This window comes from Chenopodium quinoa, unplaced genomic scaffold, assembly GCF_001683475.1.
Source record: "Chenopodium quinoa cultivar QQ74 unplaced genomic scaffold, ASM168347v1, whole genome shotgun sequence".
NCBI classification, from domain to species: domain Eukaryota; kingdom Viridiplantae; phylum Streptophyta; class Magnoliopsida; order Caryophyllales; family Amaranthaceae; genus Chenopodium; species Chenopodium quinoa.
Window position 1 is genome coordinate 720201 of NW_018743204.1, and position 26643 is coordinate 746843.

Here is a 26643-nt window from a genome sequence, read left to right on the forward strand (position 1 = left end):
TTAAGTGAGAATAGCATGTATCATTTGAACTTCCAGTTGGTATGTTACTCTCGTAAAACAGAAAGGTTTTTCAATCATCCACATGATGTAAGTGGCAAGGAAACCCAAACCCAAGCCGTATTTGCATCCCACAAGAGCGAATTCCCATGGATGAAGATTGTCGTACCAAGATGATGGACTATCAGCTTTACCCTTGGAATCAATCATCGGCATTGGTGGGGCTCCACACTTTACACGTAATGGAAGTCCACATAATCCACGACTTCCAACGTACGAGTTTTCACCCATTGAAGTCAATTGAGTGCTTTGTGGTATTGGCCCTTCAAGCTGATTAAGTGAGACACAGAAGACTTCTAAAAATGTCAAGCTTGCTAGCTCTTGCGGAATATTTCTAGTAAGCTTGTTGTTCGAAAGATCAAGGGACTCTAAGAGTTTTAGACTCCCAAGAGATGATGGAATATGATTTGTTAAGCTATTTTGTGAAAAGTTTAGCCAACACACCATACCCAATTCTCCTAATGATTTTGGAATATCACCTTCAAATTTGTTGCTTGAAAAGTCAATGCTTACCAAGCTTACTGGGATTCTAGTAATTTGTATAGCAATACCCTTGACCTCAATTGAAACGAAATAACCTCCAAGAGTTTCTATGTACTCTGGTCTTGTCTTATCTTCTTTCTCTACATTTTTCATACCTATCATGCTTTGAAAGAACCTTTTAGATAAAATGCCAAAAAAATTGTTTATGGAAACATCAATGATTTTTAAAGCTAGAAACGGAGTCGTCGTTGTGTTCTAACTTCTAACTGAACCATATAAGTTATTGGAGCGTAGGGCAAGGACTTTTAAGTTTGGAAGTGTATCCAACCAGTGAGGGAATGCTTCATTCAGCAAATTATTTTCAAGATTTAAAATCTCCAATGATACACAGTTCGATAAAAATCTTGGCTCAAAACCTTCCAACAGATTTGAACCTAGATCCAAAGCAATCAATTTATCACAGGTTATTGCAGGAATTTTTCCTTGAAAATTATTTGAACTGATACTCAACGATTTAAGATCAGTACTCATGTTTCCCAAGAATTGGGAAATTTGACCACTAAAGTTATTGTTATTTAAATGAAGAATCTCAACTTCATTGAAGTTTCCTAAGCAATTGGGCATTTGACCACTCATGTTATTGTGACTTAATCCAAGTATCTTAAGTTGTGTGCATTTCCAAATTGACTCGTCAATCTCACCAACTAATGTGTTGTTTGAGGCATCAAGTAAAAAAAGGTTACTAAAGAACATTGGAATGGACCCTCTTAAAAAGTTATTAGAGATTACAAGAATTTCCAATTTACTCCAAGGAAGGTGCACAACACTTCCTGTTAAAGAATTGTCATTTAACATCAAATTAAATTTCTTATATACACCTTGTAACCAATTGGGAATCTCTCTGTGGATGTTATTACCTGATAAATCCAACCACTTCAAATTTTAACAACACTCAAAGAAGGGAATGTACTAATATTGCAAGATTTGAGACTTAATGTTTGAAGCTTAGGCAAATTTAAGGTGGAATTGATTTCTTGAGCGCTAGGGATTGTCACTGATGTACCTGATATGTCTAAATAACTCAAGTTTATGAACTTTGAAAATTCATTAAGCTTAACATTGCCACTGATATTTATTGGATCCCCAAGATACAAAACCTTAATGAACGGGAAAGACTAGATGGAAAGTTTGTAGTAAGATAATTCGATGAAAGACTAATAACTTCTGAGGTATTCCACACCCATGCTAGTATAGCCCCGTACAAATAGCATAGCGATATTTCTAATCATCTCAAATGAGGTAATGGAGTACCAAAGGTAGATAAAAATTGGCTAGAGATATTTATGTATGAAAGGGGATAAAACTTCTAAGGACTTACTCCAATTACCTATTGGTGTATTAATTTGTAGGTCAAAATTAACACTTAGGTCCAGAACTTGCAATTTTGGAAGACTAAAGATGTTGGAAGGAATTTTTCCCTTATAATCCACATGTACTAAATGATAGATATGAGATAGAAGATCTATTTCCTAATGATTGAGGTATATCAGAGTTGATCCTAACTTCCTTAAGTTGAATATATGTTAAAACAGTAAGATTTTCAAAGATCACTTTGAAATTCATCATCATGAGATGATGATTAAAAGAAAAATCAAGGGATCCCAATTAATGAAGATAGTCGATTTCGAAGGGAACCATACCTCGAAATTTTGAGTGAGATAGATTAAGCTTGGTTAAATGATGGAATCCACAATGGAGCAAAGGATATTTATAGTTTACCTTATAAACCGTACTACCAAATGCTTCTTGCTTCCTACCAAACTTACAACAATGATGCTAATATTATTCTTATTCCACTATTGCTTACATACAATAGTAGCTTGAGTGCACACAAGTAAACTACCACTTAATGCGATCATGCTATTCTACGCGCTAGTGTGTATTAGGGAATAGCTTCGAGTTTGCAAGAGAGCAACGAAAATAGAGGCTAATATTTCCAATAGAGTTACTTCACTATGATTGGACATACATGGACTATTAGCTTAATGCGATCATGCTATTCTATGCGCCAGTGTGGGTATGTGAAATTAACATTTTCCAGGTAGGGCAATTTTTGTGTGGGTATGTGAAATTAACATTTTCTATAGAATATTCGCTTTTATTATTGTTTGAATAGGTGGGTGTTTTGAGCTTTTTTCTAGGTTAGGAACTGTTAATATGTGGCAAAGAATTGTAGGTACAGTGGTATGGTATGAAACTAAGATTTAGGGGTATAAGGATTTATTGGTTTGAAGAGAAGGAAGGTGGGAGTGCTTCCTTTGGAAAATGTCTGGTGGTGGTTCTAATGACTACAAGTACTATGCTCATTATACTATTAATTTGATGATTTATGTTAAAATGATACTTCGTAGGTGCAGGTGAAAGGGAGAGTGATGAATGATGAAAGATGATTGAGAGGTTTTGAGTTTAAATTTAGATTTTTTAAATATGTTTTTGGGTTTTTATTTACTCTATTTTCCTGAATTCGATTGTGTGTTGATTTTCTAGAGGATGAACGTCCAAGCTGTCGTATAGAACACACCAAGAGACGATTTGTTCTTAAGGGTGAAGGTATTTTTGGATTTAGTTAGTGGTCCTTATTGATTTCTTTAGCTATCACTTTAAACAAATCATAAAATATACTGTGTTTGAACTCGATGGTAAAGTGAGACTTCTTGTTCACATTAATATAATACACTCCACCAATCACATTATTCACAAATAATTAGTGGTGCTTATTGATTTCTTGTTCACAAATAATTAGTGGTCCTTATTGATTTGTTGTTCACAAATAATTATATATATCTTTAAAAAAAACTGTAATATAATACACTCCACCAATCACATTTTAAAAAAAATATATATAAAAAAAAAAAACATGTTTCATGGTATGTAATAAATAATAGGAGTACAGTTTATAAAAGTAAAAATAAAAAATATAATTGATCATATATTAGTTAGTTATTCTTTCAAAAAAAAAAAAAAGTTTTCTAACTTTAAAAATAAAAACATAGGTTATCATTTACTAAAATAAAATTATAACTATTTTTTGCATTAAATACTAAATGATAATATGAGAGGCTATGCCCCGAAAAAATAAACAAGCTAACCATAAAGAATAAATAAATAAAGAAAAGGGAGGAATAATAAAACGGCACACCTACAACTTACGACCTAATGTTTGCATAAAAAAACAACTTACGACCAATGGGTAATGGGGGACTTAAATCAACTAAATCTTGTTGTTTTGACTAACTCATTGGTTGGCTAACCAATCAATTGCACGGTTTGTTTCTCTAATAATGTGTTGAACTTCAATTTGACTTATTGGATCCTCTATCGCGTCCCTATACAATGTGCTACAATCTGTGTTATCCATTTCAGCATATAATTCTGATACCCCCATCATTTTAAAAAATTATGGTAGTCAAAAGTCATAAGACTACGTTAGAATTTTCACCCATCCTTAGTGCAAGCTCTAAGCCATACTCTACTGCTTTAACTTTTTCTTTGAAAGAACAAGACGGTCAAGACCCTGCCTTAAGGGAGAAGCCATAGCACACATTCTTCCAGTGCAATCTCGTATAATTCCGGCTGGTCCAGGAGAGCCCTTTAGCAGCTAGCTCAATCAGAGTTAAGGGCAAACCGGCCATGAGAGCGAGCAATCCATTTGATATATGCTTCTCTACAAATCTTGCTAGCACGAATTGCCTCACGTCAACAGGAAATACCAAATACCTTTTTTAAGAAATATTAAGTTCCTTTCTAGCTAACTTGCGTTCTGTTTGTGATTCCCATGATTTTTGTAGCTTCTGTCACCTTTTTTTTTACCACTTTCTTAATTCTTGTATATCTCACATGTTGCAAAAATTTTATTTTTTGTACGGAGGAAGTAGTATATAAAGAACACATTGACAGCATCATGATGTGCTAACTGCTAATCCAAAAAATAAACAACAATCAGAGTCATATGAGGAGAGATTTGACTGAAAAATCACATCAAATTAACTAGTTTCAAAGCACATATATCAGTCACTATGTTAAACAAACACACTTAAAAGTTCTTTTATTAAATGTTCTCAAAACAACTTACAAGCAAAGAATTAGACTTATAAAAATGTCCAGAAATATCTTTACTACTGGCTACATCTAACAGAGAAGTATGTGTAAAGAATTTTACCATCTACGACTACGACACTGATTTTCTCTTCAAAGACATGCTAGACATTTACTCTCAACTCAATCAATTTGCATATCCGTAACTTCATGCCGCTGCTCAGTCACATGAAAAACTGTGCTGACCTCGCGCTTCTCACTTGTTATCTGAAGTAATTTCATCTGGGAACCATCTGAAGAACTCAGTTCTGTTTTCAGTTTTTTCCATAAGTGCAGAAACCAGTGAAAATTCTGCATCAGACATTCTTGCTGACAACCCTTCTTTCTCCATGACTTCTTGAGTTGTATCATTGACCGGGAAATCAAATTTAATCGGCTCTTCACCAGCAATAAACAAAGTCATCTCAAAAGGACCAATCTCCAAAGATTTCCCTTTGATTCTAAAAGGCCTAGGTTCATTCATACTCAGACTACTACTTGCTTCTACGGAGCTAGAAACACTCGGTTGAAGAAACGGGTCATTCAAGAGTTCAAGTGCTGTGGGTCTGTCAGATGCAGGATTCAGACACTTCTCAATGAATCTCTTAATCTCAGAGTCTGTCACTTTGCTTAATGCGTCAGGCATTTTACGATTCCCAACCCTTCCAAGAATCTGATACTTGTTTCCGCATTCTCTATATGGTGTTTCCCGAGTAACCATCTGAAGCACGCACATCCCAAACGAGTGAATGTCAATCAGCTCATTATAATAATCTTCTTCAAGAACTTCTGGTGCCATGAACTGAGGTGTGCTAAAAAAAGTCGGCATTTTATCCCCCTGCTCAAAAATCCACGCGAAACCCAATTCTCCAATCTTCACCCTGTCAAAGCTTCCATCAAAACATATTTTATCACAGTTAAGATCGCGATGAATGATCTTGGGATCATGTCTGTGAAGATGGTCCAACCCTTTAAGAATCTGTGTACACCAATTCTTGATCGCGTTTATATCAGTAACATCATGTTTCCTGACATAATCTCCAATATTCCCCAAAGGAAAAGACTCAGCAATCATGTTAATATAAAGCTTGTCATCACCAATCCAAACATTGAAGCAACTCACAATATGATCATGCCTCAATGAATTCAACAGTTGAGGTTCTGCACACAAACGCTGGAGCAAGTTCTTACTTGACATTTCCTCTGTTATTTCTACCTTACTCCAAGCAATTTCCTTATCATTAGCACTATCTAAGCCCTTGTAAACTTTGTTTTTATCATCTTTTCTTATGATCGTATCGTACCTCTTGTATCGCCCACTCAGATCTGTCTCAACAACTACATCATTACTTGAAGAAGCCATAACTAACAACAATACAGAATCAGAAAAATGATTTAGGTTTGAAAAGGGATGATTCAAACTGTGTTTTGATGATTTTTTATGGAGCTTTGGATTCAGTAATGTACGCTAGTATGTATATTGATGAAAATTTTGTAGGATGTGAGTTATAAAATGAAGGAATAAGAACGCTTATATATATAGGAAATAGAGGAAATAGTACGGCAGTTAGGATAAGTTAGTTATCAAGAAACAGAAAATAGCATTTCTTGATTTTTTTTTCTTAAAAAAAAAACAAATAAAGCCATTTCTTGATTTATTTTACTTTAAAAAATAAAAATAAAATTCCTTGCCGACTTTTGTTTGAGAAAATCGGTTATTCTGTTAGTAACAATATCGAATAGTTCACAATAACATAAAACACCTTTTTTTTTTTTTTTTTTTTTTTTTTTGTGAGGAAATAACATAAAATTCTTGGTAACATTTAATCTTGAACCGTGTAACAAAGTAATATAAAGCCCATTTTGTAACAAAGTATAATAATTAATAAGCCCATTCTGTCATTATAGCGCTAACTACTATCCAGAAAGTAAACCACTTTCAGATTAAGAAGAGGAGAAAGATTTTGATTTTGACTGAAAAATCACATCAAATTAGTTAGTTTCATGGCACATATATCTTGTATTCAGAAAGGCAAATTTGAGCCATTACATGTGATGCATCAGTCACTATGGTAAAACCTGTAAGCTAAAGCAAACTCCCATCCATAACCCCAGTAAAAATGTAAATCATCAGTCGAACATAAATTTGACCACCCCTGGATCATGGCTTTATAAGCTGCCTTCTACAGCTTCGACATGGAATAGTCCAAGGCATCAACAAGAAAATCTGCATCGTCTTTGCTGAAGCACATTGGAGGTTTTATTCGGAAAACATTTCCATGTAGACCACCTTTGCCGACAAGAACACCGAGCTCTTCACAGAAAAAGGTAAACATTGGCAAACATCAGTATAGAAACAAATGCACGCAGGGAGCTGATAAATAATAAGCTAGCTACTGGAAGGAGTCCAATTACCTCTCATTTTCTCAAACAGCACTCCAGTTTCTGCCTTGGCAGGAGTTTTCACTTTCCTGTCAGTGACCAATTCGACCCCCACCATCAAACCTCTTCCCCTCACATCTCCAATGACTGAAAAACAGAATTACAATTAGTGTCACGTTAGTAAAGTTTGGGTGTACAACAAGTTCAATTCAGCTTATTAAGCAAACAGAGATGAAATATTGTGTATTGCTATAGAAGGGAAATGTACAGCCATATGAACCATAGACTGAAAAACAGATAATTAGTCCTACCGTCAGATAAAAATAAACAAAAACACTAGTCTATCACCAGTATTGTCTATAAGAGTAGCATGACATGATATGAGCCATTGTACACAATAACACAATAGGGATTAAGGTTTGACTAGGTTCGTAAAACAAATAAAGTATCACTAGACTACTGGACCAAAAAGTAAACTTCTAACTTAACCATTACCTATATTACTACATCCCCTTGTTTGATTTGAGGTGCTGAATAGAATACTCAATACTAACAATGAATTTTTGTTCTGAAGATTACCAGGGGTTTACGGGCTGTTATGCTACTACTGCAGAAGTTTAAAAGACTAATGATGTTGTCACAAACTTCAGCACATTCAAAATATAAATAAACAGAACTAGCCAGTCATATTAACAAAAATTCACCATATATCTTCATATAATTAATAATAGGAACACATACTATCATGCTTCTGCTGCAGAAGTTTCAATCGATCAATCAAGTGGGTCCCTACATCAGCACAGTGTTGCTGACGTTTTTCCTTGTCAATTACCCTCAGGACTGCAAGACCACCTGCAGAGCACACCGGGTTTCCTCCGTAAGTATTAAATTGAATTTTCTGAGCCAATACGCTAGCAATCTCAGGTGTGGTCACCACTGCTCCAAGGGGTAGGCCATTGCCGATTCCCTGCAACATTATGTTAAGTACTGGTCAGATAAAAGACATTATGTTAAATCAAAATAAGTACTACAGCTAGAGTATACTAAAAGACCTTTGCCATCGTCACTATATCAGGAATAACGCCTTGTGTTTCAAAGCCCCAATACTTGCTCCCTGTTCTACCAAATCCAGTTTGAACTTCATCAGCAATGCAGACTCCTCCAGCCTTACGTACCATATCATACACCAGCTTCAAATATCCAGGAGCTAATTCAACTGCTCCTCCAACACCCTAAACATAAATAACATGTACCATTGAGTTACAGTAACTAAAAGCAAGTAACTTTTGAAGCATGAAACAAAGAGAAAGGTAAACCTGAATTGTTTCAGCAATGAAGCCTGCTATTTTCCCAGATGTGCCATAATCAATGTAATCTTGAACATCCCTTGCATAAGCATTCGCATCTGAACCAAAAACACCACGGTAGGGATCTGGATTGATCACATGATGAATATCACCCTGCATATGCACAGACATTCAATAGATTCAATATCCTAGACTGTAACATATCTTACCAAGCAAGCCTTATCAACTATCATTTGATGTCCACTCAAAAAAAAAAAAAAAATCAAAACAAAACAAAACACTATCATACGATGTCCATAGGCATAAAAGTTACTAATAAAGCAATACCTACTACCATGCTACAAGGGGTAACAATCTATTAAAATGATGGAAGAACAAAGTTGTACAGCATGAGGAGAGATAGGCTAAAAGAAAGGTTACACGGTTAAACCATACACCTTGATTGTGAGAGAATATTAAGAGATGGAAAGAAAAGCAACAAAAATTCACGAAAGACAGATATGTCTTGCTACTAATTTCAAACCATTTGAAAACAGAACATAAAGCAGCAAACTGTGGAATTGAAGTAGAACTTGGCGAGTCAATGCTTTAACTGTCCTTAGTTGTTGGCAGAATGTTAATGGTTGAAAATATAGTGACAAAGGAGTGATGCATAAATTTTAGTTGGTGCAATTTTTTTCTTAGTTTTTTTGCTGATAGGCCTACCTTGACACTCACATTTTGATTTTCTTTCAGCTTCTCTCTTAATTTATTTCAGTCATTAAGAAAAAAAGGTAAAGTCTCTTGTATGGCTATGCACTATAAATAGTGACCTTTGCTGTGAATAGCTTTTCATATATATTCCTTTAGGAGTTCTCCAAGGGTCATCATGGGCTCTTACAGTCTATTCTTGCCAATGATGATACGTGACACCTGCTGATTTCTATCTCCTTGCACTGTGAACTCACTACTTTTAATCCAAAGAATAAACCTTTGTCACTTTAAGCTAGATAATTCCATATGCTTATGAATATAACAAGAAACCTGGCCCTTTATGTCATTAGAAAAATCAGACTAGTGTACACGATTAGAAGCTAGATGATAGGGTTAGAACCTTTATAGCTACATTTTGTCAAATCTCAGTCTTAGAAGAAATAAAATTTAGGTCCAAGATAATCAGGAAGCAAACCAGAAAATGAAGCAATAAGGACTTTGTCTTTAGTCTACACATGGCCAAAGAAGGCAAGGAGGGGCAGACAATTTTGAAATATACACCAATCACTAAAGCAGGATTTTAAAATCCTAAGTAGATTTGTCAATGCATCACATGCAATCTAAAGTTACTCTATAGCAGGAAACAGAAGATCATACCCAACTATGAAACCAATTAGCTATGAACCAACAACCTTGATGAGACCTCACATGATATAATATTACGATAATAAGAATGAGTACTTATAGGATTATCATGGAAAAGAACCTGTGGTATTGAGTATTTCCATGTATTTAAAGCCGTCAATCCAATGGTATTACTACTTCCACCATGGTAGGCATTTCTCAATGAAATCATGCCATGATTACCAGTATAAAGCTTTGCCATCAGCGTAGCCAATTCATTTGCTTCTGTCCCAGAATTGACGAAATAGACAACCTGCATAAAAAGTTTACATTGATGAGCCAGAAATGCCATACCCTCACTTCAAGTTCTTGCTCACTTGAGAGTTTAATATCTGAAAACAGTAAAGGGGAAGATGGTATGTAGACCTGTGTAGGGGATCATGATATATCTTGGAACATTACAACGCAATAATGAAGCAAAGAATTGAAGAACATAACTTTATATTCTAAACCAAATGAGAAATTAAAGTAAATAAAAAAATTGTCGAACTGATATATGAAATCTCAAATCAAGTGGATGTTAAAGACTATGTTGTGAAAAGTCATGCACAACTATGGAGAAACAGTTTCATAAAATTTAGGATATGTTTCCTGAGCCATGAACAATTTTTCTTTTTTTTCTATTGATAAAAAGGTTTTCTAAGCCATGAACAAATTGTTCAGCTGATTTTTTCTTGTTAATAATGAATGCAGAAGGCATTGTTAACATAATTTGTAAGAATTGAAAGCATATTGTAAATTAACAATCATGTCATATACTAAAACATAGGATTCGGTTCATCAATTTTGAGGAAAGCCTTGAAATCAACTAGTAAAATTATGAGTCAGACTACATAGTACTTGTAAATAATATCTATAACAAAATTAACAACTGACAACAAACTGCCTAGAGTGCAAGTAATGAGAGATGATGATCAGATTAGTGAGACATATCAAATTAAAACAATAAGCAACATAACTTTGCAATGGTTAAAGTGGGGCAATATAGATTAAGAGAAGCAACCTTTAGATTTCCAGGCATTTTCGATGCCAAAGCCTCTGCAAAGTCAGCTATGGCATGGTGCAAATATATAGTTGTCGCATGCTGAAGAAGTTTACTTTGCTCTATTACAGCATTCAATATATCAGGGTGGCAGTGGCCACAAGACACAGTCACAATCCCGGCAAATGCATCAAGATAGCGTCTACCCGTCTCATCAAACAGATACTGCATCTTACCCTCCACAATATTCAGCTGAACAACCATGAGCATAGAGTTAAGTACCAATATAGAGGTATAAAACATCAGTGGCAAAGCTAAATATATACAGTAATGTAATTCAAAATTAAGGCATCGATTTTTAACTTTTAATTTTAATATACCAATGTTATGTAGTTTAATATTAAGCCGTTCAGAACAATCTAACAATGACATGTAACAGCATTTTACATGAAACTAAAAGGTTTAAAATTTAATATGAAGTTTTTTTCAGAGTTAAGTAGGGTCATTGCTTTGAACATAGCTCGGCCGACATTGAAGCCAACTGAAAGCAAAAACATATACAAGTTCTTCCATTAAATAAACTCCCTCATTTGGGATTCAATAATCATATGGCTAATTCAAATTACACTATCAAGACTATTAAACCCGACACATAGGAGTATTTGATTAACACTTCTTCAACAACAAATTCAATCCAAAATCTACTGCATACCCACATCAATAAAATACTCAAAATATGTAATCAAAACTTAAAACCCATAAAATCAAAAAAAAAAAAAATGAAGGAAAGATTAAAGGGTATTTAATTTCTTACTGGCTTTTGATAAAAGTGAAAAAGAGAAGGGCCCAGATATTTTTTGCGCTTCTGAAAAACTTCATCAGCTAATTGCCCTGTATAAGGCTTAGGTTGGTAATCAAATTCAGGGATTTTTGGAGGTTCCAATGATGAAAAAGAAGAAAGAGTGGCGAATCCCGAGGAGAGAGAATACTGATTTCTGCAATTTTGCAAGCATTTCTCCCTCAAAATTCTTTGTAAAGCCATCTTCTATGGAAAGATGGCAGTTTTGAGAATCACGCTTTGGCTTTAATCGAATTGGAGTAGAGTTTGTGCGAAAGTTGTAATGATTTTATAGAGAGACGTTTAAATTAAATATCCATAAAAAAGGAAATAATTCGAATACTTATTGTAGAATGAAAATTAAGAAAGCAACAATTCATGGGGTGTTTACAAAAAGAATAATAGATTTTTAAGAGATTGCTTTCATTGTTTCTTTATTCATTTGATTTGGGTGGTGGGACTGGTGACTGTAAAGTGACGTGGAGAATATACTTTCATTTATCAATTTATGGAAATGGATTAGAATTTATAGACATGTACAGATGTACTAGTGTATTTGGAGTTAAATATAAAAAAGGGACTTAATTTTTGTAAAATATGGAGAAAGAGACTATTTATTTTACATAGGAAAAATGGACTGAATTAGAATGGGTTTGGGTTTTCGGTGGATTTTAATCAAATAAATAAAAGAATTAAGTCCCCTTGATTAAACAATTGAGTACCATTGGTTAAACAATTGAGTCCCTTTGGTCAACCAAAAAAAAAAAAAAAAAAGAAAGAGTATGTTTTTTTTAGAGTCCCTTCCTCTTTTTGGAACAAAAATAAGGCATAGAATTACAATACTTTGATTGTTTATTTTCTTCATCATCTTCATTATATCCTCGACCTTCCAACTCCACATTTCTCTTTAAAATCATGACCATCTCATAAGCTAACTCTGACTCAGGTGGACTGTCAACCCACCTACCACTTAATATAATCACACCTATCCACTTGTTTTATAGTTGTTGAATTATTTAGAGAATTGTAGACTAATTTCATGTTATTTAATTGATTTACTTAGGTTAAGGTGTTGTATTATTAATTAAATAAGTAATTAAAGCAATTAACCATAATTGATTGTTGTCTTCGGTTTTAATCGTATGGTTTGGTTGTACAATGCTTTGTGTCATTTGGCTTGTAAGGCCAAACAATATTAAGTGACGGTTGTGGCCAAACAATACTAATAAGTGACAGTTGCATGTGGCAGTAAGTTATGTTCCAGTTTTACTGTGATGAAAAGAGGTTGTTTTTAACTTAATAGATTCCTGATATAATGCTCAGTCACAGGAGCATGTTTGGAAGTCTACCTATATAAGTACGAAGTTTAGCCGCTTCAAGAAGCTATTATTTAGGCATAGTTTTGAAGTATTTAAGAAAAGATAGGGACACATGGCTTTATGTGTCAAGTATTAATGTAATCAAGTAATTGATCTTGTGTGTGTAATATCTTCATGAATTCAATATGTATTGCTTTTGGTTCAAACGTTTTACGATACCGATTGGATACGAATTCTTGGAATGTATATTGCACTAAGTGGAGTTCAAGTCTTTGTACACTTTCATTTATACATAAGATTGCTATTTATGATGATGATGTTTTTGCAATGAGTCTAGATTAATTCTCTAAATGGGGGAGGATTGTTATATTTTGTAGAGAATTGTAGACTAATTTCATGTTATTTAATTGATTTACTTAGGTTAAGGTGTTGTATTATTAATTAAATAAGTAATTAAAGCAAATAACCATAATTGACTGTTGTCTTCGATTTTAATCATATTGTTTGACTGTACAATGCTTTGTGTCATTTGGCTTGTATGGCCAAACATTACTAAGTGACGGTTGTGGCCAAACAATACTAATAAGTGACAGTTGCATGTGGCAGTAAGTTTCATTGCATTGTTTGGCTTTGGTAAGGTATTGTATAGACTCGGTCTATAGTAAATTATTGTAGACCCAATATTTGGCACTCTCAAATAATATATTCTAGATGATATAATCACTTTTTTAGATAATATAATTATCTTTTCGTGAGTCATATTTTGAATGATATGGTCGTATTTTAAACGATTTAATCAAAAGATATAATTATCTTTCGAATGATATAATTACTGTTTAATACTTTTTTTTATGATAAATTCACTTTTTTTAAATGATATATTTATATAATCAGTTTCCGGATGACATAATCATTTTTCAAACCAATACTCCTATTTAACATTTTACAAACCCTATAATAGGGGAATCGAGCCAGAACCCCATTAATTTTTAATTAGTTTACAACCATGCCGCAAATTGTTATTGTATTCTGGTAAGGTAGTTAACCGAAAAAGGAAGGCAATTGTAATTGAATTCATCTGATCATAATACTTTTTTTTTTTCAATTAAGTGATATAATATTTTTTTAAAAAAGACTAAACCGATAAATGCGCGTATTTTTATAGTGTAAATAACATTATGACTAAAATAATGTGAAGTTAATAATGTGATAAGGTTTGAGAAACTTTGTTTTCTTTTTCGAATAAAATAATGTAACTCAAACGCTAGTCTACATGGTTAAATTAAATCTCACAATAACTAACTTCCCTTCAAAATAATGAAAAAAATAAAATAAAATAAAATAACAAAACTTAATACGTTAACCAGGCACAAATGACTACGAAAGAGCTAGAATATATACTATTTGGGTGTTTTACATGTTAACTCATCTTTATTATAATTAAAATCGTCACTCGAAGCAGTGATCATTTTACCAAAAAACTGAATCTTGCAAGTCAGCGAACTCCTTCCATGCATAAAAAGCTCCCTACAAAAGGGGTATTCATTCCGTAGTTGATCTGGCCTTGGACTAAATCTACCGTTGGGACGAGAAACACGCACGCGTACGTGAAGCTGCTCCAAAGCAGTTGCAGAACTTAAAATGTCGCTAAGAAAACTCATATGGACGACATAATTCTTCTTCTTCATCTCAATTGTGACCTCTATTATTTTCAGATTAGCCCACCAATAACGAGGTAGTCGAGGTCTCCAATTATCAAATTGAAGATAAACCAGATTGTGATAGAATGGAAGATCTTCAATACTAGAAAGAATATTTATAGACAAACTATACCCCACTCACCGAAACAGAAAATTTCGCGAACAAAAGAAATTCCTCGAAATAGGCCTAGTCTCGCGTTAACAAAATCATGATCAATTGTAAATTCATCTATTTTGCGCGAGGAAATTGTAACTTCTTGTAAATTGGTTGGAATTGTAACAAAGTCATAAACCGCTGGAAGTCCGTCAACCTTGAATCGTTCAAGTTTAGGAGCATCAACCACAAAGTTGCTGTGAAAAGATAACAACAATGAATTATTATCCATATCTATATGCAAGTCCTTCAAATTCAGGGCAGATATATGAACAAAGTGATCATGTTGGTTTAAATAAAAAGTCAAGGATAAATTTTCCAGTAGTGGGCAAGACCTAAAGAGAGTATCCATAATATAACGTTGTGAGTCACATAAATGCATGCGAAGAATCTTCAAATTAGGAAGATTAACAAGAATAATATCTTTGTTACGGAAGTTAAGATCGACATTTGCACTTAAAAAAAGTTTAACGAGTGATTGAGTTTGGAGAAAATCGACGGGTACGGGAACAGGCATGGGTATGGGTGGCACATCAAGTAATGGAGGAGGATATATTTCATTGAAAAGAACATGGATTATTTTCGGGTTACGTCGGGAAATAAGATGAAGCCAGTGTAGAGAAAGGTAATTGAATATTTTCATTGATGATTTTCAGGAGTATTGTACAATGGTATAAGTAGAAGTACAAGAGCAAAAGATAAGTACAAGAAATAAAGATATTTACAAAAATTATCTTGTGCCAACAATATCAGTAATTATCTTAGGCTAATAACAACACCTTGGCTTCGTGAGTTCCTACAATTAAGGAGATTGATAAGCTTCAATCCTTAACACGCCCCTCTAAACGGGCTGCATAGAAGATAGTCCGATTTTGTTGATTAAGGTTGTGAATGGCAGCCTCGGTAGTGGTTTGGTTAGAACATCTACCAGTTGATCATTTGTAGATATATAAGCTACTCGTAACTTCCCTGCTTGAACATTTTCTCGGACAAAGTGATAGTCTAAGGTAAGGTGTTTCATGCGTGAATGAAAGACAGGATTAGCACAAACATATGTAGCTCCGACATTGTCACAATATACAACCGGGGTGGATGGTAGGGGATGCCGTAGTTCATTAAGTAAGTTTTGAACCCAAAGGATTTCAGTAGAGGCAGCAGCAACTGCCCTGTATTCAGCCTCCGTAGATGATTTTGCACGAGTTTTCTGTTTCCTTGACGACCAAGAGATGGGATTCTTACCAAGGTAGACAATGTAGGCCGTTGTAGAGATATAGTCGTCTGTATCCCTGGCCCAGTCAGCATCAGAGAAAGCATGGGACGTTTGTGGAGAGTTCTTGTGAATGATGAGACCCATGTGAGAGGTGCCATTTAGGTAACGTAGAAGACGATGAAGAGATTGCATATGGAGGTCACTAGGGGAATGCATATATTGGGCTAGCTTGTTGACTGAGAAGGCAATTTCTGGACGAGTCAAGCTAAGGTATTGTAGACTCCCAAATTAACGCACGAAATTGGGATGGGTCAGGCAGTGGGTTTCCAGTGGCTGTTAATGGTGGGTTAACAGCTAAGGGGGTGGAGGTGGGTTTGGAATGCTCCATGTTTGCTTTGCATAGAATATCATTGATGTAACGGGTTTGACTTAAGAAGAGACCTTGGGTGTGAGGTAGGACTTCGACACCTAGGAAGTATGACAAGTCTCTAAGGTCTTTTAAGGAGAAGCGTGAAGATAGGGTGGTGATGAAGGTTTCAAGAAACTTAGGGTCATTGCTTGTGAGTATTATATCATCCACGTATACTAGGAGATATATTGCGGCATTGTTGGCAAAGAGGGTGAATAGGGAGGAGTCAGAGACAGCAATGCGGAAGCCTATTTGAAGGAGATAATGGCGAAGTTCAGTGTACCAAGCTCGAGGAGCTTGTTTTAAACAGTATAGGGCTTTGTTTAGCTTGCAAACATAAGTGGGAAATTTTGGATCAGCAAAGCCGGGAGGTTGAATGGTATAAACGTCATTAGTAAGTGTGCCTTGGAGGAAGGCATTGTTGATATCCAGTTGACGCAAAGGCCAACCATTAGAAACCGCAAGAGACAAGACTATGCGCACGGTGGTGGGCTTGATTACGAGGCTGAAGGTCTCACCATAATCTATGCCAACACGCTGCGTAAAGCCACGAGCTACAAGGCGTGCTTTGTGTTGGATTATTGCACCATGTTTGTCACGTTTGATGCGAAACACCCACTTACATCCAACTACATTTTGTGAAGGAGAGAAAGGGACAAGAGACCACGTTTTGTTTTTCAATAAGGCGTGGATTTCAGTTTCCATAGCTTTTCTCCACACCGAGCTTTTTAGGGCTTGAGTTATGTTTTTAGGGAGAGAGGTTTCTTGTACTTCGGCATTAAGATTGAGTTTATGGATGGGCTTTGTGATTCCACGCTGAAGGCGTGTAACCATTTTAGAGGTGTGTGGCGAAGGTTAGGGAGGTGGGGAGGGAGTTGGTGCTGCCAGGGAAGGGTGTGTAGGCGTGGGAGAGGAAGGTGTAGATGATTGGGAAGAGTGACTAGGTGTCGAGGGAGAAGAAGAGGTGGAGGATGCGTGATGTGGCTATGTAGATGAGGAGTTTTGCGAGGTAGGAGAAAGGGATGGCTGCGGCATTAGAGTAGGAATGGAGAAGGGTGCCCATTGTTCGAGAGTAGATGGTAGATCATAGGAAGACTTAGCCAGAGAAGTATAGGGGAAGATAGTTTCATTGAATTGAACATGGCGAGAGACATAGACACGCATGGTGGTTGGTTCGAGACAGTAATAAGCACTTTGCGAGGGAGAGTAGCTAATGAAGATACATGGCTTTGACTTAGGTTGAAGTTTGTGGGTGGTATAAGGATTGAGCCAAGGGTAGCAAAGGCACCAAAGATCCGTAGTTTTGAGTAATTTGGTGTATGGCCGAGGAGCTTGAGATATGGAGAAGCATTGCCGAGGGACGGAGTGGGTAGTCTGTTGATAACATAAGCTGCCGTTGAGGCAGCGTTTGACCAGAATGTAAGAGGCATGTGAGCGTGAGATAAGAGGGAGAGAAAGGTTTCTACTATGTGACGATGGCGGCGCTCAGAGATGTTAGGTTTTCAGCAATTCTACACAATATGAATTACTTAAAATTGGTGGAACAAAACCTATGTAGTGTATTCTAGCCGAATTCGAATCAGCTTGATTCACTTTGAATCTAAAAGACAAAATTGTGTCATCAAACTTCCGATGCCACTGCTTTGGTGCTTGTTTAAGTCCATACAAGGACTTAACCAATTTACACACCTTATTTTCTTGTCCTTCCAAAACAAACCCTTCGGGTTATTTCATACACACTTCTTCCTCTAGATCTCCATAAAGGAATGTCGTCTTGACATCCATTTGATGGATCACTAGATTATATACCGAAGCCATTGCAATCAATAACCTTATGGAGGTAATTCTTGCAACCGGTGCATAGGTATCGAAATAATCAACACCATGCTTTTGCCTAAAGCCTTGGATAACCAATCTGGCTTTAAATTTCACTATGGAGCCATCTGGTCTCCTTTTCCTAGTGAAAATCCACTTGCAACTAAGAGGTTTGCAACCGGGAGGTAAATCCTCTATGACCCAAGTATTATTTCCCATGATGGAATCCATCTCATCATTTATAGCTTCCTTCCAAAATGCACTATCTTGGGAAGATATGGCCTCGCTATAAGTCTTTGGGTCACTATCCACATTGAAACAATATGGAGTAGTGGAACTAAGGACATCCCTAGACCCTTCAACTAAATATATTATGAAGTCATCTAGGGGATTCCTAATTTTCCTTTGTCTCTTACTTCTTCTAACATGAGGAGTCTCATCCTCATTATTAGGAGAACGTTCATGAGATTCAAGTTGATCATCATAATCAACAATCTCCTTTCCTTTGGCACTAATTTGTAGATCCTTAGGTCTACTCATTGATGAAAAACGATTTTCATCAAAAATTGCATCTCTTGACTCAATAACCGAATGAATCGATATATAGTCATTTTGTTCTATTACATAGAACCTATAGGTTTTGTTATGCTCAGCATAACCTATAAATATGCAATCCAATCCCCTTTCACCGAGCTTTCTTTTCTTGTTGCTAGACATTCTTACGATTGCCCTACAACCCCAAACCTTGAGATGCTTCAAGTTTGGCTTTATTTTGTACCAAAGTTCATAAGGAGTAGATTCTTTTCCCTTAGTGGGAACCCGGTTAAGAATGTGACAAGCAGTCAACATTGCTTCACCCCAGAACCCCTCACTCAAACCAGAGTAAGATAACATGGAATTAACCATTTCTTCAAGAATTCTGTTTTTCCTTTCAACTACACCATTTGATTGTGGTGCATAACCAGTTGTAGTCTCATGAATTATACCCAATGATTGGAAATAAGCAGGATCATAATATTCCCCTCCCTTATCAGTTCTAATCTTCTTAATAAATGATTCTACTTGTAGTTCTACTTCTCCTTTATATAAATATCAAACTTTGTCAAAGCTTCATCTTTGGAATGCAAAAGATAAACATAACAAAACCTATAAAAATCATCTATAAAAGTAATCATGTATCTTTTTTTCCCCAAAGAAGGAGTACTATGAAAATCACACAAGTCACTATGGATCAGTTCTAAAATATTAGAACTTCTCTCAACTCTCTTAAAAGGAGTTCTAGAGATCTTGTTCAACATACAAGTAGAACATTTATTAGAAGAAATATCACAAGGTGAAATTAACTCTAGTTTAGACATGAAATTCAACTTATTGAAATTAACATGACCTAATCTAGAATGCCATAAATAAAACAAATTCACACCATTGTCATTATCAACATTAAAACAAACATCATCCATCATTACAAACTTCTCTCTTAACGAGAGTTTAAACAATCCATGAGTTAAATAACAACGTCCAACAAAAGTGCTACCTCTAGTAATAATACATCTATCTGCTTCAAATACTAGTTTATATCCAAGTCGATTCAGGGTAGGGCTTGATACAAGATATCTAGAGATATCCGAAGCATATAGTACATCCCTAAGAATGATACCATTGCCCGAACTGAACATTAGCTCAACTTGTCCTCTTCCTTGGACCATGATGGAAGAGTTGTTCCCCATATAGAGCTCTTCAACAACAACCTTGTGAAAGGTTTTGAACCAATGATTCACCTTGCATACATGCCTTGAAGCCCCTGAATCCATCCACCATGAGTCATCATCCTGTACCATAAAAATGTTAGGATCTGTTGCATTTAAATCCATACCGGAATTAAACTCAACCTCATGTAAAGGATTACCTTTGAGAGTTGGGTCCTTGCTACTAGAAGCATGGCCCTCCTTGGATTTCTCCATTTTCTTCTTGAAAATGTAGCAGTCCTTCTTGCGGTGTCCAGTTTTACCGCATTCCCAACAAGCAAACTTGTTGTTGTCCTTCTTTTTCTTGGACTTTCCTTTGGAAGAATTCACATTCTTCCTTTTTCCACTAGTTGAAGCACTAGATTTACCCTCTTCCACCACATTAATGGTGGAAGTTCTAGGATTCCCATCCTTAGCATTCTCCATGGCCCTAATCCCTTCTTCAACTTGAAGATGGGTAGCCAAATCAGACAAAGATATGTCTTCCTTTTATGTTTTAGTTCATGTTTAACATCTTTCAAACTAGTAGGTAGCTTATCAATGATACTTGAAACAACAAATAGTTCATCAACATTAATTCCATGTTGTTTCAAATTACCATAAATACGTTGTATCTCATGAAATTGATCCATGATGGACCTACTATCAACAAACTTAAAATTATTGAAATTACTTACAAGGAACTTCTTGCTCGAAGCATCCTCCGCCATATATTTGCTCTCCAAAGACTCCCATAATTCTTTAGCAGACTCAACATGTTGATACACATCAAACAAGTCGTCCTCCATCCCATTGAGAATATGACCCCGACAAATAAAGTCATCATTATCCAAATTTGATTTCTCACGAACATCTTCCATTGTTTCATTCTCATGTTCTACAGGCGTAGGAGTACTAATGACATAGGCAACCTTCAACGAAGTAAGAAGAAAATACATTTTCTTCTTCCAACGTCGAAATTCCACACCATCAAACTTCTTGAGTTTGACAAAATTAGTGGTAAGTTCTTTCACCTTAGACATGATTCTAAATAATCACTTTGATTGTTAGCTTTTCAGCAATTCTACACAATAGGAATTACTTAAAATTGGTGGAACAAAACCTATGTAGTGTATAATTCAATAAAATTATACAATAATCAATACTAGTTAAAGTATTACAATCCAAGCACCAAAATATCAAAGTAATCAGAAAATTACAAGGAAAAACTCTAATGTAAAAGATACTAAAACTTGCCTCTACTCCAAGCCAATGAAATCACCAAGAACATGAGAATACAATGGACAACGTGAGTCTTCAATACCAGATACTTGTCTAAGGCGTGTAAACACTTTCCTAAAGTGATTATTTACCCCACCACGGTGCTTGGGTTGAAACCAGAAAATCACTTTGAGATACAATAGACAACACTACAATCTTTGCACTTAGATTTGTAGTAAGATGATCAAATTCTCAAAGAATAACTTAAGTGATAGAGATTTCTATAAGAGATTGCAAGTTTCTTAGAGAAAAGTGTGAAGAAAAGTAAAACTTGGAGAGGAAAATCAGAGAGCAAAAAACCAGAACTTACGTTCTTCTTTTAATTTCGCAATTAAAAGAATAAACAAAATCGCAACTGCCAGGTGGCGCGGGCGCACCCCAAGGAGGAGCGGGCGCTCCTCACGAAAACTGCGAAATTTCTGAAGGAAGACAGTGAGGGGCGCGGTTTAGGCGCGACTAGCAGCGCGGGCGCGCCAACCAGGACGCGCGGGTACGCCAACTGCCGCGCGGGCGCGCCATCTCACCCTTCCAATTTGCCAATTTCCAGAGAGGTGCGCGGTTTCGGCGTGCTCTCTGCGCGGCCGCGCCTAACTTGCGCGGCGCTCTTTCATGGTTGCGATCGCGCAAACCATCAACACTCTAAATATCTAAGAAGAGAGACCGTTGTGTTCGGGTGTATGTGGCGGTGTAGTGAGTTGTGAGACACCATCGATGGTAAGAAGATCACGGAGGGTGAGGTACTCTCCACCATTGTCAAAGTAGAGAGTTTTGAGGGGGAGTTGGAAATATTTTTCGACTAGTGCTTTAAAGCGAAGAAACACATTTTTTGTATCGGACTTTTGATTTAAAGTATAAAGCCAAATATATTTGGAATAGTGATCAACAAAGATTAGATAGTACTTGAAATTATCATGAGAGTAAACAGGCGAAGTCCACAAATCCGTGTAGACGAATTCTAGTGGAGCATTAGAAGTAATAGAGGAGATAGAGAAAGGAAGTTTGTTGCTTTTTATTACAAGCACATGAATTACAATCTAGAGTAGAAAAATTGGATAAATTTAATTTATTTTCTGAAACAAGAAGATTAAAAATTTTCTTAGACGGATGACCTAAACGATGATGCCAAGCTATGGAGGAAATTGTGCTTGTGTAGACTGACGGGAAATGAGAGGAGAGCTCATAGATGTCACGATTAGGTTTCCCTTGAAATAGCACTTTCGCCGTTGAAAGGTCCTTCAAGAAAAATGAGTTTGATGAGAAAGATATAGAGATATTATTGTCAAGACAAAGTTGTGAAAGAGAAATTATATTTTTAGTGATGTTAGGAACTACTAAGACATTTGTGAGTTTGACAGAGGAGAAATAGCAAGAACCAATGTGAGTAATGGATAGACCCTTACCATCACCCACTATCAACTCTTCAGTCCCGTCATAGGGGGCATGAAGAGCTAGGTTGTTCAAGTCATTTGTAACGTGATGCGACGCCCCACTGTCTAGTAACCATTGGTTGGAGGGAGGGTGAGCAGTAGACAATGTAGAGGTGTGTGCTTGCGGTTTAAAGGAGGGATTGGGTTGGGAAGAGGAAGAAAAACGTGGAGGGGGAGGGGAGACTGTAGGGAATTGCTTGGTGAACAAAGGACAGTGTGCAACAACGTGGCCTTGTTCACGACACCATTGACACTTGCCAAGAAAAGGTTTAGAGGGTTTGGAAGGGCGAGAGGAGGGAGTAGGAAGCAATCCTTTTGTGACCTGGTTTGGTGAAGCACGAGGAGTAGACTTGGTGAAAGCAGGGAAGGCCGTGGCTGGGAGGGAAGGTTCGTTGCTTGAATGGGCTTGGTGTAGGGAAAGTTCTTTATTGATTAGTTTCTCATGCAACTCTTTGAATGAGATGGGAGTGTCCCTTCCATTCACATAGTCTATGACTGACTTGTACGAGTCATCCTAGCCAGCAAGCACCTTGTCTATGAGGTCTTCATGGTCAATAGGTTTGCCAAGTACGACAAGATGGTCAGAGCACTCCTTCAACTGTCTCATATAGTCAGTGATAGAAGAAGGTCCCTTAACAATTCGGTTGAACTTGTCTTTAAGTTGCTTTATGTGGCCACGAGATGGAAGGGCGTAGGTGCTGTGAAATTTTTCCCATAATTGGGCGGAGGTCTTGGCTTGGGATATTAGAGGGACTAGGTTTTGGGAGATGGCACCAATGAGAGCACCAAATAAGAGACGGTCTTGACGAGTCCAAAACGTGTACTCGGGGTTTGGGAGTTCAGTGCCATCGATGGTGATGACAGGAGGGGGACATGGGTTGCTACCATCAGCATAGACAAAAAGGTCATGACCAACAAGTAGGGCTTCAACTTGAAGCTTCTAGGAGAGGTAGTTTCGGGGAGTAAGCTTGATGACGTTGTGCATGTTGATGACAACGAGAGGTTTTGAGGAGACAGGAAAGTTGGATAGGTAGGAGTAAGAGGATTCAAGGGTGGTAGCCATGGAAAAGTCGAGACGAGGGAAGGATCAAGGGAAATCTGATACCATGTAGAGAAAGGTAATTGAATATTTTCATTGATGATTTTCAAAAGTATTGTACAATGGTGTAAATAGAAGTACAAGAGCAAAAGATAAGTACAAGAAATAAAGATATTTACAAAAATTATCTTGTGCCAACAATATCAGTAATTATCTTAGGCTAATAACAACACCTTGGCTTCGTGAGTTCCTACAATTAAGGAGATTGATAAGCTTCAATCCTTAACAGCCAGGGGACAAAAGAGGCAAGGAAATCATTTACCTCGTTGAGATATACTTGATCGGGTAACTTACAGTTTGGGTGAGGGAAATGAAGGATAAAGTTATCGATTTTGAGGAGGCGAGCTTAAAGAGGATGTGATTGACGTTGTTCTTGAAATACTGGAAATTATTGAGGCGGATGTTCCATGGTAGAATATAAGCGTGGGTGATTTGGGTCCAAAGGTAGTACCAACGGTGGGATAACACGAAGGTGGCAGCCGCAAACTTGAGGGAATAATCGAGTGACAGAAGAGATAGTATGCTGATCAGAAGAGTATCAGGAAGGGAGCTTAATTTGTCTGTGGAGCCGCTATATTCATGCTTCTTCCCATTTTTGCGCGTGGGCATCGTGGTCAGTTAGGGTTTCAATTTAGTCGTGTAGTCAATGCCTCGCCAGTAGTCAAATATATATACGACTCACATCACAAAATCGATAGATTTTTTTAAGGGTTAAAATATTATAAATTTTAAATTTTCGATTAACTTAATAAAATTTAGCTTCCAATAAAATATTTATTAATTTTTATCAAAAAAAAAACAATCTTATACTCCTTTTAATTGGTTGTCAAAAATATCCTATTTAAATATATATATGGACATGTTAAACAATATAATCCTATTGATTTGTTTTTTGGAGTACAAAATCCTATCTTATATTCCTATTGTGAAGCCTTTTAACCAAAAAAAAATAAATAAATATATAAATAAAAAAAATAAAATAAATATTATAAAACAAAAATATGGGAAAAGTTTACTATGGATACACAAGTGACAACCATTTTTTGTTTGGGGGAAAATGTAAATAAAAATTATATTTTATTAGTCAGAAATTAAAATTGGATATTTTGATACGGAGTATTAATTACTACTCCTACTAATTCACAAAATTAATATAACTATGCCTCCTAATTAATAAAACACAGTTATACAAACATGTTACCGCTTTTAATTTTTATCCTATTAATATATATATATATACGAAGTATTTCTTTTATCAAAAGTAATCCTTTTAATTAGTTGTAAAAAAGGAAAAATAAAAATCAAGATTAATTTCTGGTATGTGCCAATTAATTATTTGAAATAGGAAAGTATACATAACTAAGGGTGCAACCGTAGAGTATAGAACTCTTCTATAGTATTTATGCGGCAATCATAAGTGCTTCAAATGTAAAGACGACAATCTGCACTAGCCTTGGTAGACAAATCCTAAAGGGAAAATGATCACAAGGGACTAGACTAGATCATCTATATATAATATATGCAATTAAGATATTAAATTAACCAATGTTAGCAAAAAGTTGAGCTTAGCGAGATAAGTGATAACACAATAATGACAATAGTGAACAAAGTATATCATATATATGGTTTTACTTTCGATAAACTTAAGAATTTAAAATCATTTAAAATCATTTAAATCTTTATTGTTTAAAATTATCAAACTTTGAACTTTCTAATGTTTTTTTTTTTTTGGTGCAAACGAGGGGCTAGGCCCCGAGGAAAAAAACTAATGCGGAACTAGACGTGGCAATGCCACCCCCACAATATCATCATACAAAATTCGACCCAACGGTAATGGGGGGACTTGAATTAACTTGATCTTGTTGTTCTGAAAAACACCTTGATTTGCTAGTCAGTCTGCAGCCCTGTTTGCTTCTCGATAAATATGATGAACTTCCACTTCCCATTTCGTATCCTCTAGCAACACTTTGCATCTATTTAGAACATGCACACAATCACCTCTGATATGTAATTACTTGCACCATTTAGAGCGTGAACTAATGCCTGGTTGTCAATTTGTAATTGAATCTTCAAGGGGTTAAGTCTAGCAGCCAACTCCAGCCCATACTCTACTGCACGAGCTTCTGCCATGAAAGCATTACACATCCCAAGCTTGAGGGAAAATGCATAAAGCAGCCTCCCTATACAGCACCCCACCCCCACTAGCTGGTCCAGGGGAACCCTTTGCAGCACCATCTGTATTTATAGCTAGCCATCCTTGAAGGGGTCCAAGCCACTTAATAAGCCTTTCACTTCTTCTTCTTGGTAAGGATCCATCATTGTTTCCCCCATCCCCTAGCACACGCCATGCTTCTTCAAATCTAGCAATTAAAAACTGACTAACATCTATAGGATTGTCATTGCTTTTGAGAAACACAATGTTGTTTCGCCATCTCCAAATCCACCAGCATCCAGTAGCAAAATAGGTAGGCCAAATCTCAGGAGAGTAATCGTTTCTAACCTGAATTTTTATGTTACGAACCACCCATTGTTGCAAGTTTCCCTCACGGAAGCTTCTAATACTAGCAGGACCCCCTACTTGTTTCCATATATCCCTAGCCATAGTACAATCACGGAGGAGGTGAAGAATAGTATCATCCTGGCTATGGCAGATCGTACATCTAGGATCATCTGTAAGGTTCCTCTTGAACCTGTTAACATTAGACATGATACAGTCATGAAGCACCAACCAAATAAAGACCCTTATTCTTTGGGCCACCCTAAGTTTCCAGGCAAGCTCCCAACTTCCATCATCTATTACTTCGTCATCCTTCTTAATAATTCTCATGGCTGATTTGATGGTAAATCTTCCCTTAGCTGAACCACCCCAGTAAAAGAGGTCACCTACACTAGAATCCAGCTGAATAGTGTAAGCTTCAATCCTTTGAAGTGTATCACCAGGTAGT

At 36.2% G+C, this 26643-nt stretch overlaps 5 protein-coding genes across 5 annotated transcripts; all 5 read right to left on the minus strand.

The window, feature by feature from the left end:
* Window positions 1-1176, minus strand: LOC110733946 (receptor-like protein 12). The gene is made up of 2 exons (XM_021914013.1): window positions 801-1176; window positions 1-695 (listed from the first exon to the last, which is right to left on the minus strand). Exons 1-2 carry the CDS (start codon window positions 1174-1176, stop codon window positions 1-3), a joined length of 1071 nt encoding a protein of 356 aa, XP_021769705.1.
* A 3715-nt stretch (window positions 1177-4891) lies between these two features.
* LOC110733947 (probable serine/threonine-protein kinase WNK11) lies at window positions 4892-6037 on the minus strand. Its single transcript, XM_021914014.1, has one exon. It carries the CDS (start codon window positions 6035-6037, stop codon window positions 4892-4894), a length of 1146 nt encoding a protein of 381 aa, XP_021769706.1.
* Window positions 6038-6611: 574 nt separating this feature from the next.
* Window positions 6612-11938, minus strand: LOC110733828 (alanine--glyoxylate aminotransferase 2 homolog 1, mitochondrial-like). Its single transcript, XM_021913898.1, has 8 exons — window positions 11537-11938; window positions 10744-10974; window positions 9823-9993; window positions 8373-8516; window positions 8109-8288; window positions 7798-8023; window positions 7090-7203; window positions 6612-6988 (listed from the first exon to the last, which is right to left on the minus strand). The coding sequence occupies exons 1-8, from the start codon at window positions 11762-11764 to the stop codon at window positions 6858-6860; spliced, it is 1425 nt and encodes a 474-aa protein (XP_021769590.1). The 5' UTR covers window positions 11765-11938; the 3' UTR covers window positions 6612-6857.
* Window positions 11939-20238: 8300 nt separating this feature from the next.
* On the minus strand, window positions 20239-20934 carry LOC110733948. The gene has a single exon (XM_021914015.1). The coding sequence runs from the start codon at window positions 20932-20934 to the stop codon at window positions 20239-20241; it is 696 nt and encodes a 231-aa protein (XP_021769707.1).
* A 2179-nt stretch (window positions 20935-23113) lies between these two features.
* On the minus strand, window positions 23114-25828 carry LOC110733949. Its single transcript, XM_021914016.1, has 2 exons — window positions 25697-25828; window positions 23114-23539 (listed from the first exon to the last, which is right to left on the minus strand). The coding sequence occupies exons 1-2, from the start codon at window positions 25826-25828 to the stop codon at window positions 23114-23116; spliced, it is 558 nt and encodes a 185-aa protein (XP_021769708.1).
* Window positions 25829-26643: the final 815 nt, after the last annotated feature.